The sequence below is a fragment of the Heterocephalus glaber genome, unplaced genomic scaffold, assembly GCF_053883595.1.
Source record: "Heterocephalus glaber isolate CG9 unplaced genomic scaffold, H.glaber_assembly_v1.0 deba00001813, whole genome shotgun sequence".
Taxonomy (NCBI): Eukaryota; Metazoa; Chordata; class Mammalia; order Rodentia; family Bathyergidae; genus Heterocephalus; species Heterocephalus glaber.
In genome coordinates, this window is record NW_028258484.1 from 1,161,318 (window position 1) to 1,179,881 (window position 18,564).

The window sequence follows — 18,564 nt, forward strand, 5'->3', positions numbered from 1 at the left end:
AGCTATGGAATTTGGAGACATAATTGCATTTTGGCCTCCTGTCACAACTGAGACCTCAATGATCCGGTGATGCTGTGATTCTCCAGGACAAGAAACATCCTGGGAGCTGAAAACATCCTGGGAGGAACAAAACATCCACTCAGTTCCTCATTATTCTTGGACCTTTACCATCCTGTTTACGCAGATGTACTGAACTCTCTGCAAGCCATTTGTTACCTTTGTTTCTCCCGATGTCCTGAATAAAAGGTGCAGTAAGCTGGGGGCTTTTGTCTTTGCTGCCCTGAGCAGCAGTGATCAGACTCAAAGCTCCGCTTCTTCTCAGTCTCATTTGTCTACCTGTCCTGTAATTCGCCATGTGCTGCCGTGGCTCGCAGGAGACCAGGACTCACTGCAGAGGTTCTGGTAACATCCCCTTCCCGTTCCCTACAAAGGACCTGTGACTGTTTTATGGACATTCAAAAATACAAATAAATTTCAAAAAATATACTCAAAGAAATACTGGACTTACTAGACAGAGATATTAAAAAGACTGACGTGCTGGCACATACCTGTAATCTCAGCACATTGGGACACTGAGGCAAGAGGACTGAAAATTCGAGTCCCACCTGAGCAACTTAGTAAGATTCTCAAAATATATATATTTTTAAAGGGCTGGGGCTGTAGCTCATGTAAAGGTTCTGGGTTCAATTCCCAGTACCACCAAGTAAAAATTTAAAAAAAGACTGTCCACTATGCTCAAAGAGTAAGGAGACATGGACAAAACCAGGAAACTATTAAAAATGGGAATATAAATTGAAAGATCTGGAGCTGAACAGTACAATAAGTGAAATAAGATATACAGGGAAAAGCAAACAAGCACACTGAAGAATTAGTGAACTTAACGAAAAATGAAATTATCATATCTGAGGAACAAAGAAAAAAGAATGAAGAAAAGTAAACAGTGTACCTAAAGGTAAATGTCACTCCATCAAGCAGACCAACATACACACTGTGGATTTCTAAGGAGAGAGAAAGAGATAGAGGTAGAGAGAATATCTTGATGGCTAAAAACCTCCCAGCTTTGATGAGACATGCATGAACCTACACATCCAAGAAGCACAGCACCAAGTAGAATAAACTCAGAGACCACATTGAGACAAATTATAATCAAACTATTGAAAGACAAAAGGAATCTTGAAAACAGCAAGAGAGAAGGGAACTCTTCATATAAAAGGAATCCTCATTAAGATTATCAGTTGAGGGCTGGGGATTTAGCTCAGTGGTTTCGCCGCCTGCTGCACAAGTGCAAGGACCCCAGTTCGATCCCCGGACCCAAAAACAAAACAAAACAAAACAAAAGATTATCAGTTGACTTCTCATCAGAAATCTTGAAGACCAAAAGGCAGTGGATTTATATATTCAAAGTAATGAAAGAAAAGCACTATCAACCAAGAAGTCTGCATCTATACAACTGTCCTTCAAAAATGAGAGAAAAATAAAGATATTTCCAGATAAACAAAAGCTGAGGGAGTTCAATGTCATTAGGCCTGTTCTGCAAAAAATCCTAGGGGAATCCTTCAGGTTTGAAATGAAAAACTGCTGGACAGTAACTCAAAGTCAAAGGAATAAGTAGATCTCCAGTAATACATGGGCAGTTATAATGGCTATTATTACTACAATTTTGGTTTATAAATCTACCTTTTGGGTTCTACATAATTAAGAAGACAAATGAATAAAAACTATTATTAATTTGTTACCAGGCAAACATTATAGGAATATTTAATCTGTGACATAAATATCAGAAAGGGGGGATTACATGGGGGCAGAGTTTTTGTATGCTACTGAAGTTGATATAAATTTAAATCAGTGTTATAACTTTAGGATATTAAATGTAATCTCCATGTCAGCCAGACATGGAGGCACATGCCTGTAATCCCAGCCCAGCCCTTAGGAGACTGAGGCAAGAGGATCACTGTGAGTTTGAGGATAGCCTGGGCTACATAGCAATACACTGTCTCAAGAAAAAAAAAAGTAATCCCCATGGTAACCACAAAGAAAACATACATATAAAAATAAGAGAAGGGAATCAAAGTGTTTCACTACAAAATATCAAATAAACAAAGAAGTCAGGAAAAGAAGAAATGAAGGACTGTCTTTCCTCATCTCTGGGACACAATATGCAACACCTAGAAATTAAAGGAAGAAAGGTTTATTTTGGCTTACAGTTTGTAGAGGTTTCAGTCCATATTTGGCTGGCTCCAAGGCAGAGGGTCATTGTAGAGGAGAAACAGCTCATGGCATGATAGTAGGAAGGAGGAAGAGCTCAAAGGAGGAGGGAGGCAGCTATACCCATCCAGGCCAGGCCCCTAGTGACCCACTTCCTCCAACCTGGCTTCACCTCCCAACATCACATTTAGGTATAACTCATCAGTAGACCACTCCACTGATGAGTATCACGCCCCAATGATCCAATCACTTCCCAAAAGGTCCACCTATGAGCACATGAGGCTTTGGGGGGAACATTTAAATATAAACTATAACAGGAATAAAAGAGCTAAAACAGTAAAATACTAGTAGGTCTCTCATCGGTAATTACTTTAAGTGCAAATAGATTAAACTCTAGTCAAATAACAGAGATTGTCAGAATGGACTTTTAAAAAATGATCCAACAATATGTTGTCTATAAAAAGACTCATTTTAGCCAGGGATCGTGGCACACGCCTGTAATCCCAGAACTCATGAGGCTGAATCAAGAGGATCATCATGAGCTTGAGGCCAACTTGAAATACACAGTGAGACCGTCTCAAAAGCACAAATAAGTATAAAGTAAAAGGATGAAAAAAGATATTCCATGCAAATAATAACCAAAGAGAGTTGGGATGGCTATACTATCAGACAAAACAGACTTTAAATAAAAAAGGGTCACGGAGAAGGATATTATATAACAATAAAAGTTCATTATGACAAGAAAATACAAGAAATTATAAACATTTATGTAGCTAGTGGCAGGCCCTCCAAATATATGAAGCAAAACTACTAGGAAGAAACATTAATATTTTGATACTTCAATACCATACTGATATGGTCTGGTATGTATGTATGTATGTATGTATGTATTGTATGTATTTATTTATTTTGAAACAGGGTCTGGCTATGTAGTTCAGGCTGGCTTCCAACTCACAGTGATCATCCTGCCTCAGCCTCCCAAGTGCTGGGATTACAGGTGTGTGCCACCACGCCCGGCTGGTTTGGATTTTAAATGTCTCTCAAAGGTCCTTAAGCTAAAGGCTTGGTCCCAGGCCTGTGGCACTATAATGGAAGATGGACTCTTGCAGAGGTGGGGCCAAGTGGAAGGAAGCTAGCTCATAGCTTGTGTGGCCTTGGAGGGGACAGACAGTAGAATCCCAGCCCCTTCAGCTCTCTGGCCCCTTCAGCTCCCTGGCTTTGCTTTACAAACACCCTGAGGCTAGCAGTTCCCTTCACACTCTCCTCTCCTTGATGTGCTGCCTTGCCATAGGCTGAAAGGCAATAGAGCTAAGTAACTACTAAGTGAAACCTCAGAAACTGAGTCAAAATAAACTTTTCCTCCTTTTAAGTTGGTTTTCTCAGATATTTTTTTCATAGTGATGGAAAGCTAATGTACCTATTTTCAACAAGGGAAGGAACAACCAGACAGAAGATCAATAAGGAAAGAGAAGACTTATACAACACTATAATCCAGTGAGGCCTGAGAGAGATGTACAACTCTTCACCCAACAAGAGCAGAACACACATTCTTCTCAAGTGCACACTAAACAGTTTTAAAGCTAGCAGAGGAAGAAAATAACAATAATTAGGGCAGGTATAAAACAGACAATAGAGAACATCAATGAAACTAAAAGTTGACTCTTATTTAGAAGAAAAAAAACAGTGAAATTGAAAAATCTGAGCTAGACTCATAAAGAAAAAAAGAGATACAAATAATTAAAGTGAGGTCATTGCTGCTGATCTTTCGGAGATTAAAAAAATTGTCAGATAATAAAAAGCTGGACATAGTAGTGCATGCCTATAATCCCTGCTTCTTGAGAGGCAAGGCAGGAGGACTTCTGAGGCCAACCTGAGCAACTCAGTAAGATCCTGGTTACATTTTTTTTTTTTTTTTTTTTAAGAAAAAGGTCCAAGGATATATCGCAATACTCCCCTGGGTTCAAGCCCCAGTGGTGGTGGTGGGGATCAATATTTTTTAAAAAGATTATAACAACACTATGGATAATAAGTCAACAAATTAGATAGCCTAGAAAAAATCGACAGATTCCTTGGAACACACAAATTACATAAACTGACTCAAGAAAATAAAATAGAAATCTCAGTAAACTTAAAACGGGTTAAGAGATTGAATCAGTAGTCAAAAAAGATTAAGTTCTGGACCAGTTAGCCTCATGTGAATTCTACCAAATGTTCAAGAAGAAACAAGGGCCAGGGATGTAGCTTAGCAGGCACTGCACCTGCCTGGCAAGTGCAAGGTCCTGAGTTGGATTCCCAGTATGGGGAGGAGGAGGGGAAACAGCCATCATTCTAATACTCTTCCAAAAAACTGAAGAAGAGAAAGCTCTTAATTTATTCTACAAGCCCAACATTATTTTTTTTATCAAAGCTAGATAAAAACATCACAAGAAAATGATAGACCAATATCCCTTATGAATCTAGAAGCAAAAATCCCCAACAAAATATTAGCAAATTGAATTCAGCATATTTAAAGGATTATTCAACAAAAGGGCATTTGTCCCCAGGAATGCATGGGTGGTTCAATATCAGAAAATCAGCAATGTAATAAATCACATTAATAGAATGATAGAAGAAAATACACATAATCAATTGATGCAGAAATGAGGTCTGACATCTATCATCTTTCCATGATTAAAAACATTTAATAAGAATGGAGGGGAAATTCATCAACATGGCAAAGGATGTTCATGAAAATCTCAGAGGTAACATCATATTCAATGGTAAAAGACTGAACACTTTCTGCTCAGGTTAAGAAAAAGACAAGGGTGCCCGCTTTCACTGCTGTTAATCAATGGTGTTCTAACTAGAGCAGTTAGACAAGGTAAAGAAAGAAAAGCCACCCAAATTGGAAAGGAAGAAGTAAAACTATCTCTGTTTGCAGATGACATAATTCTACTGTTAGAAAATCTCAACAAATCCATGAACGCTATTAAGAGCTAACTAACAAAAAGAAAAACACATTATATCCTAGGAGTTATATTAGGATATTTAGGTAAAATAAAACCTGCATATACATTAAACAAAAAAAGAGAGCTAACTAACAAACTCTACAGAGCTGCAGGGTAGAAGACCAACACATAAAAATCAGCTGTGTTTCAATACAGGGGCAATGCATAATTTGAAAAGGAAATTAGGAAAGCAACTCCATTCAAAATAGAAGTTAAAATAATTAAATATTTAGAAATAAATCTAACCAAGGAGGTAAAAGATTTGCATGCTGGAGACTATAAGACACTGCTGATAGAAATTAAAGATAACATAAATACATGGGAAGACAATCATATTCATATACAGGAAGACTTAATGGTGTTAATTTGACAATACTACCCAAAATGATCTAATGGCTCAATGTAATTCCCATCACAATCCCAGTGGCAATTTTTGCAGAAATAGAAAAAAAAAAAAATCTCAGAATTCATATGAGATTGCAATGGGCCTTGAATAGCCAAAACAATCCTGGAAAAGAACACAGCTGAAATACACTTCCTGACTTTGAAACTTGTATTTTTGGAAAATTTTTTGGAAAATTAATTCTATAAATGATTCAAACTTTTTGTGACTGTAAAATAAAGTATCTTTCAGTATGAAGGTTCTATAATCCATATTTTGGCAACTTAAATAATTCTGCAGATTTTCAATTAAATTGACAGATTCTGATAACTATTCTGTAAATAATATAAATTCCATTAAAGTAGAACTGGAGTATTTTTAAGAACAAAAAAAGAAAACAAAAGTTCTTTCTAAACTTATAGGCCAAGTTTCTGGATATGGGACTTAAGAAGTTAAGCACCAAAATTAAAAAAAGTTTTCTTTAAACAGAAAGTTAGGGACAAAAGCATGTATACATTTACCAAAAAAATTAAGTACTCTAATCCTAATAGTATCAATAATTGATAATTTGATAGATTGCTAATCTGAAGTTTAAAAGATATATATATATATATTTTTTTGTATATCCTTTCATTGGTACACTTTAGGTGTACAATATAATGACATTCATCATTGGAGATATGCACCTTTACATAATCTCTTGGTTCTTATTTTTTCCCCCTTCCCCTGCCCTCCCTTCCACCCCTCCATCCCTCCCTAATTACAAAGACTATTTCCTTTTTCTCATTTTCTCATATTAATTCCATTCCCTTCTTTCCTTTCCCCTACCCCTCCCACTTCCCCTTCCCCTTTGCCCCTTTTCTTCCTATTTCACATTATCTATTATACCTAAAAGATACATTTTTTGGTGTTTGTATGTGATAGTATATGGAAGATATAAAACACAATTTTAAGATCTCAAGTTATATAATCTTTTTTTTTTTTTTTTTTTTTGTACCGAGGATCGAACTCGGATCCTTCAGCTTGCAAAGCAGGCAGCGGAACCACTGAGCTAAATCCCTGGCTCTCAAGTTATATAATCTTAATCAAATGAGAATGTCACACTATTTGTGCATAAGAATTTTATATTTTTATTTTATAGTGTGTATTTTCCTTTTCTCTCAAAATTCATGACTAATGGATATCACTAAATCATTCTGAAGTGCAGAGAATTTATGACATATGTTCTTATGAAAAAAAATCTCCTCTGAAAATAAGAGCTCAAAATAACTATGTGTAAATGACACTTTAAAATAATATTCCTATAAAATAATAATCCTACAAGTTTGCCTTCTTGTGGATCTAGTTAGCAACATAATTTCAATAACCAAAATAGTAACTTTTAATTTCTCTTTTCCATGATATGTCTACTCTGTTACAAACAGAAGTAATTTTTTAGCATGTGTATAGATAAAATGCCGAAAAACTTAAAAGATTTAAAATCTATGAGTCATACATGATTACATACACAAGACTGGAAATGAGCAACTTTAACTAAGCATATGCCTTAAGCACTTGCACAAAAGAAGAAAAAGACAAAAAACAGGAGAAAATATTTCTCCTTGTGTAACTTTTGACTAGAGTACACAGCAGAAAAGCAAAATACAAGATATTTGGTTTTCACTTCAAAAGAAATTATCCAGAAATTAAATTCACTAAACATTAGAACTGTAAGTGTGCAGTATTTAGATTCATTCTATTCAGATGGAAGATAATACCTTTTTGGGAAAAAAGATCCTTCCCAAGCAATGTAATTTGTATCTCATTTACCTTCCAAACACCACTTCAACTTTACTACCTATACCATAAGCTTTCTTGACAGTTTCCAATTCTACCTATCTAAAAAAAGAGTTTAACCTCATAGATTCCAAGTGTTATGTCCAATTCCTCAGATCCCCCTAATTCTATAATCTTATTATAAACCTACATAATTAAAACAGCATAGTACTGACTTAGGCCAAGTATACAGACCAACAGAATAGAATAAAGAGCCCAGAAATACACCTTCAAATATATATCAATTGATTTTTGACAAGGGTGCTAAGACCATTCAGTGATAGTTTTCAATACATGGTTCTAGAAGTAGATATCCACATGCAAAAGAACGAAGTTATTCCCTTACCTAATAACATATATAAAATCAAAGACCTAAATGTAAGAGTTAAAACTATAAAACTCACAAGAAAAAAAAACACCAGAGAAAATTTTCATGATACTGGATTTGGCAACAATTTTGTGGGTATGACACTAAAAGTAGAGGCAAACAAAAGGAAAAATTAAACTGTATTTCCTCCAAATTAAAGATGTGTGGATTAAGGATATTATCAAGAAAGTGAAGGCAATCTACCAAAAGAAAGGAAATGTTTACAAATTGCATATGTGATAGGGATTAATATTCAGAATATATAAAGAACCCCCAAACTCAATAACAAAAAAACAACTTGATTAAAAAATCTGCAAAGGGCTTGAACAGACATTTCTAACGATATATAAATAGCTAATAAGCAAATGAAAAGATTCTTAATATCATTTGTAATTAGGGAAATTAAAATCAAACTACAATGAGATATTACTTCACATCTCTTAGGAGAATGGTATAGTTTTAGAAAAGCCAAAAAACCCCCAGAAAATAACAAGTATGGAAAAACTGGAGTCCTATATATTGCTGATGGGAATGTAAAATGGTGTAGCTGTTGTGGAAAGCAGTTTGGTGGCTCCTCAAAAGGTTAAACACAAAATTACCATATTATCTAATAAATCCTCTCTTAGGTATATATATAAAAAAACCTGAAATCAGAAACTCAAATACTTTTTACACCAATATTCATAGTAGGATTATTCATAATAGCCAAAAAGTAGAAACACTCAAGTGTTCATGGACAGATGCATGGGTAGATAAATACACAGTATATACATACAATGGCATCTTATTCAGCCTTAAAAAGGAAGGAGATGCTGATATAGAGTACAGCATGGATGACATTTGAAGATATTGCTCTAGGTGAAACAGAAGGGCAAATACATGAGGTTCCTAGAGCAGGCAAATTCCTGGAGACAGAAAGTAGAAGACAGGTTTCCAGGTGTGGGGGAAGGGGGAGTTACTGTTTAATGCATACAGAATTTTTGTTGGGAATGTTAGAAAAGTTTTGTGTGGAGATAGGGTTAATTGCTACCCATATTATAAATGCATTTAATATCTATGAGTTTTATATTTATCAATAATTAAAATGATCAATATGTAATTTTTAAAACAAACAAAATTTTAGGCACTATCAACCCCTCCTCAAGAGGAGCAGAGAGTAGCCAGGTAAAAAAAGGAGGAAGCATTCCTGCAAGGGGGACTTCCTCACAGCTGATTGGCAGCCACACATAGACCATGGACTCACTTCATGAAGAGCTCTGCTGCCTTTCCTGGTACAGCATGACCACATGGACAACCAGGAGCACTAGGTGGACACCACTGGCTCCTCAGGGGTCTGTGGAGGCAGACTACAGTGCTTCCCCAGGAAACTTTGTCCAGCTTACCTGTGGGGAACGAAAAGCTGTGAGCTCTCTGACGAGTTCCTCGAGGCCCTCCACATTCCGGCCACACAACACCAACTTAGCACCGGCAGCATAGAAGGCTTTGGCACATTCTAAGGGAGAGAAAAGAACCTTGACAGCCAAAGACAATCAGTGCTGCTTCTCTCCAGTACAATTTAAAGACTCCCAACATTGCACAGTGCAGGTTTGTCTCTTCATGCAACCCCCATGTGCTGGTGGGTGCTGTGGATCAGTGTGGGGCTGGGAGTTAGGGCCCAAGGTAGGGTTCCTGTCCAGAGGAGTGACAGGAGGTGCAAGAGACAACCACAAGGCAAAGACAAGGTTAAGAGGGATGGGCAAATGTGTGTCATATGATGCTTACAACTTTCCCTGATGCTTTTATTTAACCTTGAACAACCTGAGCATAACCTTCATTTTCAGAGGTGAGGAAGCTCAGCAACTGATGTTCCCAATGGCCAGTCAGAGAACCCATTCCAATGAGCTAGGATAAGTAAGCCTGGCTGTCACCTGCTATCCAAGGAGTCTGTGTTCCAGCACTCTCTGACTTACTCCTTAAGCCACCCAAGAGCAATCAGCACAGATCCACAGGTGACTTGTGCTGCTCTGCAGAAAATCAGGGCAGAGACTGTGAGAAAGTGTGGTGTCTTTCCCTGGAGTCCTGGATCCTCAGGGGCTGTTTCACAGACAGTGCTCCAGTCAAAGGGAACAGGATGTGTACAGCACCCAAAGGATGAGGGGCAAAGGATGCTAAGACAGAAAGTGGAAGGCCAAAGGCTTTGCTAGGCTGGGGGTGGGATTCAGGTAGCAAAATGTTGTGGGGTATGGGGAGGCCAAGGGGGAACAGGGATAAGGGGGTGATTAGGGGAATGTGGGGTGAGAAGAGGTCTAGGAAGCTGGGGCCATGAATGTGAGGTGCAGCAGAGTCCCAAGGGGATGTCTCTTGCTTGCTTTACCCTCAAACATGTTCCAGCTATTGTTCAGTGTCCTGAAAACTTTCAGCCCTGGAGAAGCAGTGAAGCACAGTGGTCCAAAAAAGGGACTTTTTGTGTCAACTCTGACTTCCCATGCTTACTGGTTCTGTGATGTCCAATAAATTATCTTTCAAAAAATTTTCTTCTTCTTTAAGATGCATATAAAACAGTGCCTAATTCAGGAAGAAGTACATGATTGAATAAGTTAAAGTAATGAATCCTTCCTATAATACTGGGCAGATAAAAAGCACTATGAAGCATTGTCTTTAATAGTACTTGTTTTTACTACTTATTAATATTTTAATATTTCTAAGCTGCCTTTTAAAAATGGTCTTAAAATTACAGATGAAAGCTTTGGCATGTGGGAATAGGGCTGAGCACTACCTGTCCTCACTTGAGGCCTAGTCTCCACAAACATGCATGAGAAGCTCTTGGGACACCTTGGGTCTTGACTGACCAGTGGGGCACAACATGGTCCTCGAACAAATCTTATAGGCCCAGATGGTCAAGTGGAAGGCTAAGGCTTCTTAGTCTTACTGGCTCCTAAAAGGGCCAAGCTTGCCCTACAGGGTAATTCCATCTCTGGGAGCCATGCTGCAAGGGCTTGGTGAGGTATCAGGGTTATCACCTGCTTGACTGGGAGGGGACAGGGTCAGAGGATACAGACAGTGTGTGTTGGATTTGAACAGCCCTTCCCTCACAGAAGTGTCAAGTTTCTTTAAATCTAGAAGGTTAACAGGAAAGGAGTCCAAATTCCAGTGTCTTTCAGGACTCGGGCCTGAGGTGTCATGGGAAGAAGGTGCTATGTTGCCTGCCTGTCTCTGGGTATGAAGTCTTCTCTGCAGCTGCAACAGTACCACCACCACTCCTGCTTCCCACTCATTCCCACACATAGTTCTCACTCACCCCCTCAGACAGTTTTCTGGAAGGAGGGACTAAGGAGATGACATAAGGAGTCCCTTCCTCCCTATGTCTGGGTAGCCTGGCCTGGTCTGGCCACAGCACGTTCTCAGCAAAGCAGCAAAGGCCTCACAGAAGTGATCATGGTGTAGGTCTCATACCATGCCAGACACTGTGTTCCTGAGGCTGGAATTGCTCATCCAGTTTATCGAATCATTCCCAAAGATTAGGAACCTTGGGCCCTGTTTGTCCTGTCCTAATGAACATATAGGATATTTTGTTTGTTTGTTTGTTTTTTTTTGGTACCAGGGATCGAACCTGGGACCTTGTGCTTGTGAGGCAGGCGGCGGAACCACTGAGCTAAATCCCTGGCCCCCATATAGGATATTTTGTGTGATGCCACCAAAGGGTGTGGACATAAAGAACCAAAGGTGGAGAGGCATAGTGGTATATAAACAGTTTCTGGAAAATGATCATCCAAATTCCACTTAAGCCTTGCTTCTTAGTAAAACCAGATGGGGAGGAAATTAAAGTGTGTGTATGGCATGAAGAACGAAGACGCGATTGGCAAGATTCCATCTTTTCTTGAAAAAGCTGATGCAGAGGGCAAGGAGGATCAAGGGATAAAAGGCTAACAGTTTCAAAGCGGCAGTTATCTAGGGTTGAAGTGGAGTCCCCAGTGCTGCCAGCATGTCTGGACTATAAATCAGAACACCTGTGCACAGCCATGTGCTTCAATGTGGCTGAAGAAATCATCCAGAACATTCCATGGTTAGTCAACAGCACTACTATTCTACAAGAACAAACCCCATGTAGCTTAAATGCACTAAATACCAGAAAAGATAGGAGAAATAGGAAAGCTGTCTGAAGACTCATCACAAAGCCCGTGGCCCCCAGAGTAATGACATGGCAGGCAGAGCCATTGAGGACAACTCGGGTTTGATCCTCACAGAAGCCAGCCAGTGGAACACAACCTTGGTGGCATCTGGCATCAGTTGTGGATATCTGTACTTGAGACAGCCCATTTAGAGTCGTTCTCACTTTTATTTGGATGGAGGGACGCCTGTCCTTAAGATGCTAAATGGGGCAGAATATAAGTAAAGTGGATGGGATCCAGGAAAGGCTTAACTACATGTACAGGAGTGGTTTTCTTAACTACATTTCTATTATGTTCACAGTCTTGGAGTTGAAAGGAAATGCAGAATAATGAAGAGGACAGTGTCTTCTGAAACATCCACATATTGGGACACCTGCAACTCCCTGGTGACTCCACACCAGGCAGCTCTCAAATACTCTTCAAGGACTTTTAAAAATTGCTTTCTCTGAGATCAAGAAGCAGCTGCTTACTACCCTATTTATAGAAGCTAAGTAAGGTCAGAGAACTAACTGATGGCAAAGGGCCAGGGGGCAGCTGTCCCTTTGAAGGTCTGGATATCCAATGACAGGCTCAGGGTTCACCCTTGAAGACCTCACCTAGTGGCCACAGTGGTGTGCAAATGAACCCACACTCCCTATAAAGTCCTCCCAGGCTCCCTCAGCCCTGTCTGCTTCTTTATTTTTATCCAACACCCAACTGATCACAATTCCCTGTGCTACCATGCTGCTCCTGTCATGAATGCCCTCCCTACTGGCCACACTTTCCTTTTACAGGGCCATCTCTCCCTGGGTGAGGCTTTAAAACTGAGTTCTGGCCAGGCATGGTGGCATATGCCTATAATCCTAGCACTATGGTGGCTGAGGCAGGAGGATTGTCATGACTTTGAGGACAGCATGGGCTACATAGTGAGTTTAAGGCCAGCCTGAACTGTATAGTGAGACCCTGTCTCAAAAAACAAAACAGACTGAGTTCTGAAGTCAGAGAGATGTGGGTTTGATTCTTAGCTTTGGCTTTCTGGATGGAAGTCCTAGGGTAGTGATGGTGAACTTTTTAGAGCTTTCAATGGTAACAGCTCACTGTGGCACACATACCATAGATTCACCACCACTGTCCTAGGGGAAAAGTCAAACCTCTGAATCTCAGGTGGAAGAATTTAGTGAGATCATGCACTTAAAAATGCTTAGCACAAGCCAGCACATAGAACTGGGCTTCCCTTCATCAGGCCTGACTGGGAACATCCACTACTATTTAGCACAGCTAAATAGCTGCCTTTCTCCAGCAAATTACAACCTTAAGAGGACCCTGTCTTTAATATATTTGTTTTTTTGTTGTTATTGCCGTGCTAGGGATGGAACACAAGGGCTCACATGGTAGGCAAATGCCGTATCACTAAGCCATCCCCCTGAGGCCCCAGGGACTCTGGCTATCACCTGTTTGTCCAGCCCTTGGCCCAAAGCCTGGCACTTTGCAGACACTTAGTGGGCACTCGTTGTGCTAGCAACAAAACATGCAGCAGCAGGTGGCCCATCACATTTCCCAGAGTTTCTCACCCTCTTCCCTGCAAAGTGCACTTAAGTGTGGGTGGTTACAATGTGGTGTGTGTGCAGAGGCTGAGGAAGGAGGGTGGAGACTTCATACCATGTGCCCTTTGCCTTGGCTGCCAGAGTCTATATTAGGTATACTCCCCTTCAGTGATACTTTGAGCTCCTGAGGCCTGGGCATGGTGTACTAGGACACAGACCTGGGACTCTGACAGCTCTGCAGTGCATGTGCATGGGCTTCTAGGCAAAGAAAGACTAGGGGTTTGACTGACCCAGGTCTGTGTCCTAGTACACCATGCCCAGGCCTCAGGAGCTCAAAGTATCACTGAAGGGGAGTATACCTAACGTGGAGAACCTGGTAAAAGGAACAGCTGAGGCTTCAATTATCCTGTCTCTGACCCTGCTGAGCCCTGGAAGGGAAAGGGAAGAGAAAGGTGTGTTCCAAGGTCATGCAAGGCTGGAGGTGCTAGCTGAATCAATGAAATAGTATGTTTATTTGGTCCTCACCGAGGTAAAAATACTTGTTTAGTTATCCATATTTGAAAATCAGGAGATTTCATATCAAAATCATCTTTCAAGAAGCAGCCAGAGCTAAATTAGGCATCCTTTCAACAGATAGTGGAGTCTTTTTTACTTGCTTTTGCCTCCCCACTCTGAGAGTCAGGGCCATTTCTCATTGTGTGTAAGGCCTTACATTTTTTCAACTAGACTCAAGGACTGTGTCAGCCAGTTTGCACATCCTGCAGTCCCTGTGCAGCCAGCCTCCCCTCATGCCTGGCTGGCTCTCCACACCCAACAGCACTGATCCCTGACCTACCTCTCCCCAGCCCTGAGGTGGCACCTGTGACCACCACCACAGCATTCCTCAGGTAGGCCTTCATGCGAATCCACTGCAGCAGCCGGAAGAGGCCAAAGATGCCCAGGCAGCCAAACAGCAAGGGCAGGATGGCTGTAGAGGTGATCAAGTCCATGGCCCTCCTCTTCAGCAGACTCTTTCTGGAAAGACCCAAAGCCAAATCAATAAATGACAGAGTAGGAAAACACAAGAAACTTGCTAAGGTTCCTCCCCTGATACAAATCCCAGATCTCCCTCCTGTAGACCTCTGCTTGGGGGCCACAGCAGTGCTTCTCCAGGTCCAGCACTGCATTCGACTGCTCAGCATCATGGCTTTTGTTTTCCCATACTGCACTGCTATGAGCAGACAGTAATACCATAGGCCTCAAGGTGCCTCTCCAAGATAAAGCTGAGAGTATCATTCAGCTTAGGGCTCGGTAGTTCAGTGGCCTGGCAAGTGCCACAGGAGGTGGCAGCTATCAGCACTCACTCGATTTTCCTTCAGAAACCTGTTTTAGGGAATTTACATCATGCCTGTTCTCATTTTCAATCCCTGAGTATTTGTGGGAAGAAAATTGTTTTAGAGATAAGGAAAAAGGAAATCATACTGATTTGTACACCTCTCCAAGCAGACAGGATGGATGTCTCTTGGTGGGGCAGCCCTGGGACCCACAATGGCCCTAAATGTATTTCTGACCACAGACCTCATGGACACTCAGGGGAATTCAGTGCAGGATGCCTGGCTGTCAGTGCTAAGGGTCGGCACAGACAGGCTGGTGAGCATGGTGCCCTGCCATGCACATGACATGGTCTCAGCTGGCATTCTCCAGGAAGCCATGGTTGGCCATATGAAATCAGGAGGGCACACCAGTGTTGGTGCAATAGTATAGTTAAATGTTTAGGAAACATAACCATTTTGTTCACAACTACCCTAATTTCCTTATTTCTCCCGAGCCTCCTCAGCTCTTCACTTCTCAACCAGAAACTATGACCAAAGCAACAAATAATCAGGAAGACAAAGAGTTAAAGTCAACTATGAGCTAGTGAGGACATCACTGTGATCAGTCATTTCGAAAGAAATGTCATCTAAGGCCAGAGTCTATTAGATAAAGGTCTCCTAACAGCCCACAAGCTAGACTGTGGTGTCAGGAACACAGTGATCCTTTGCAGGAACGAAAAGGCTAGAAATCAAGAATAGAGTTCTAGCGAAACAGGTGTGTCTTATTACTTTTCTCTCATTGCTGAGACAAAATACCCAACACCAAAAGCTGGAAGGGAAGGGGTTTATTTGGCTTACAGTTCATGGAAGTTTCAGTCCATAATCAGCTTGCTCCAAGGTAGGGATGGCAAACAGGTATTGCAAAGGAGAAACAACATGGTGGGCACAAGCCAGCAAAGGCAACAAGAGGCCTTCAATGAGTCTTTCTGCCTCTTTTATCCCATCCAGACTATGAAGATTAGGGCAGTGCCACTGAGGCCATCCTCTTAAGTGAAATAAATAGGACACACATGTGTAAATACCGAATAGTTTCTCTGGTGTGAAAAACTAAAAGTGTAAGAATCAAAATGTATAATTGATATTATGAAATAGGAAGAAAAGGTCTAAAGGAATAGGGGAAGTGGGAGGGGAAGGGGAAAGGAAAGAAGGGAAAAGAAAAAATATGAGAAAAGGAAAAACATGGAAACAAAGTCTTTGTAAATAGAGAAGGGTGGAGGGGGTTAAAGGAAGGCAGGGGAATGAGGAAAAAAATAAGAACCAAGATGCATCATGTAAAGGTACAAGATCCCAATGATGAATGTAACTGTATTGTATACCTAAAATGTACCAATAAACTTAACAGAAAAAAAAAAAGATTAGGGCAGTGCCAAACTAATCACTCACATGTAGTAGTTTAGTAATCGCATGCCCTTAACCCCAGCATCACACATTCCAGGTTCAACTACCTCTGAAAAAGAAAGTCCCACCTCATCTGCCTGAGGCTTTGGGGAGACATCTAAACACAAGCCACAACAAGGTGGAAGCTTTAAATTATTCATGAGTTTGGGAATAACTGTGTAAAACCATCTACCTACTAAATGTCCCATTGGCTCAACCCTGCACATTAAAAAAACTTTACAACCTGTGCAGGCAGATGGGCTGCACATGGCATGAGGCAGGTGCCTGTGGCCAAGGGAAATCTGGGTATCAAAACTGACTCCAGAAGAGAGAACCTAACAGACCAGTAGCAATGGAAGAAATTGAGTTACCAGAAACCTGTCATTCCCTATAATGAAGGCTCAGCTGGTGTCACAGGTTAAAAAAAAATCCTTCATAAACAAGAGAGATCAGAAGCAACGATGGAAGCTTGAAGCTCATGAAAAGAGGCCGCCAGTCCTAATGTCTTCAAAACAAGATATATCACCGCATATTACCAGTGTTGATGAAATGAAGCATTATTCGTGTGGCTGTTGCACAGCTTTCAGCAATATAGCAATCACATTTCCAGTTCCAAAGGTCTTTTGGCAGCACCTTTATGGACTCACAACCTGGGATGCAGTACTTCAGTTGAGGAGGGATGGATTTTGAAATTTGTATCAGGATATCCTCCCACCATGAGTACAGAAAACAACTGTCCTGGCATTTATGTTTGGTCTGTATGAGGATTTGTCTTGCCTTCTCCATAAGGACGTCAGTGCTCCAGAGTTGCAACCTGGAGTGTGGGGGCATTACTTGCAGGGCCAACAGAAGCCATTTTCGCTCTCTTGGAAAGAGTTCAGACATTGTTTCAAGACCACAAACATCATGACAAATTTACAAACACTTAACAGGCCTTCAGGGTGTTGAAATGCCATGCATGGAATTAGAAAGTATTATTGAGGCTTGGTGTCCATTCTTTTCCAAAAATGGATTCAGCAATGTTCTTTTTTTTTTTGGCCTTCGAGGTCCCATTAAGGAGCATGTGCTTACTGCAACAACTCACAGTGCTCATTTGGTTAATGCCTTTATTTGTGAAGGTGTATTGGATGCCATGTTGGGATTCTTGTTTTTTTCCAGTTAATGTTGCAAAAACTCACATACAGTCTCAGATTGGTGGGAAGTTTCAGTCTTTCTACAGGTTTTCAAAACGATCTGGCTAGAATGGGACAGGAAACTGACAAATCTCTTCAGGGGTGCACATCTAAATTATCTTCAGTGCTTCGTCTCGTGGGGCATCATCAATGTGACTTATGAATTCTTGTTAAAGATCACATGAAAAAAAGTCACCAGTGAAGTGCCACATATCAACTGAACAGACCTGAGAAAAATGCAGTTTGACTTAGGTTAAAACTGGCCCCAATACAAGTTGGTGTCAAAAAGAAAAAAACCAAAAAAACCCAAGTTGGTGTCATTCAGTCCAGGACATAGTGAATTACGGGCAAAGCTGTTTTCCCTGAGCATCAACAAAAACAGAATAAAAGGTTTCAGTAGGAAACTTTTAAGTTATTTTTCTCTTTTGTTTTTAATTTTTATCATAACCCAAGAGCTTTAGGCTAATTGCTGGTAAATAGCTGTTTATCTGACAGTCTTTCACAAGGTATCCTAATAGTCAGGATACCATTCTTTTCCCCAAAACGACCTTTGAGCCTTTTGCATTGAAGCCTAAAATGGCCACAATCCAGGCCAGGAAAATGCCCTTAGGGCCCTTAGACTTCTCAGGCTTACTTTGTTACTTCATTTCTTCTTTGCTCTCAGGAGCAGTTGCAAGGTGGTCTTCATTAAACTCAAGCATATATGTGGCAGGGCACAAGGGCAGAAGAGAAAAGAAAAACAGCTTATTTGGTCAATCTGAATTCTTGGTGTTAGTTTTGAAATTAAACACCTGTTGGGATAGTCATAATCCAGATTCATCTGGTTAGATGTGCTAGATGGAATCATGCAGCTAATGAAAGTTCTCATTTTGTTTTCTATCTTTGGATGTTTTCTGTTTAATTCTGAATCTGACCTTAAACCCTTCCAAAATATCCTTACGCTAATTTTACTGATTTCATTGACGAAAGATGGGAAGATTTAAATTTTTTATAGATGTTTCATCGTGTTATTAATTACATATAGTTCCTAGTCTCTCTCTAAAAAAATTAAAAACATTCCACTTGCTTTCTTCAGGTGACATAAACTCTGTACATGCTGTAAGCCCAGGAACACTACAAACTTCCATCACACATCTACCTATATGAAGTTGCTTTGATCCTGCTTTTGATCCTGAAGTTCATGTTCAGAGTGGCTGTCCCAATCTAAGCTAATCTACATCTCTGCCAAAGGGTTCT

At 40.4% G+C, this 18,564-nt stretch overlaps 1 protein-coding gene and 1 pseudogene across 4 annotated transcripts in view; one reads left to right on the forward strand and one right to left on the reverse strand.

Moving 5' to 3' along the window:
* The window catches only part of Dhrs7b (dehydrogenase/reductase 7B), a 45,221-nt gene that overhangs the window by 7,790 nt on the left and 18,867 nt on the right, over positions 1–18,564 (reverse strand). For all 4 annotated transcript variants that reach the window (XM_004868744.4, XM_087203927.1, XM_004868743.4 and 1 more), the window contains exons 2-3: positions 14,263–14,441; positions 9,139–9,248 (exon numbers count right to left, since the gene is read on the reverse strand). In XM_004868744.4, the coding sequence (XP_004868801.1) occupies positions 9,139–9,248; positions 14,263–14,441 (289 nt within the window). The remainder of the gene's footprint in view (positions 1–9,138; positions 9,249–14,262; positions 14,442–18,564) is intronic.
* Positions 16,392–17,689, forward strand: LOC106008028 (mitochondrial nicotinamide adenine dinucleotide transporter SLC25A51-like; annotated as a pseudogene).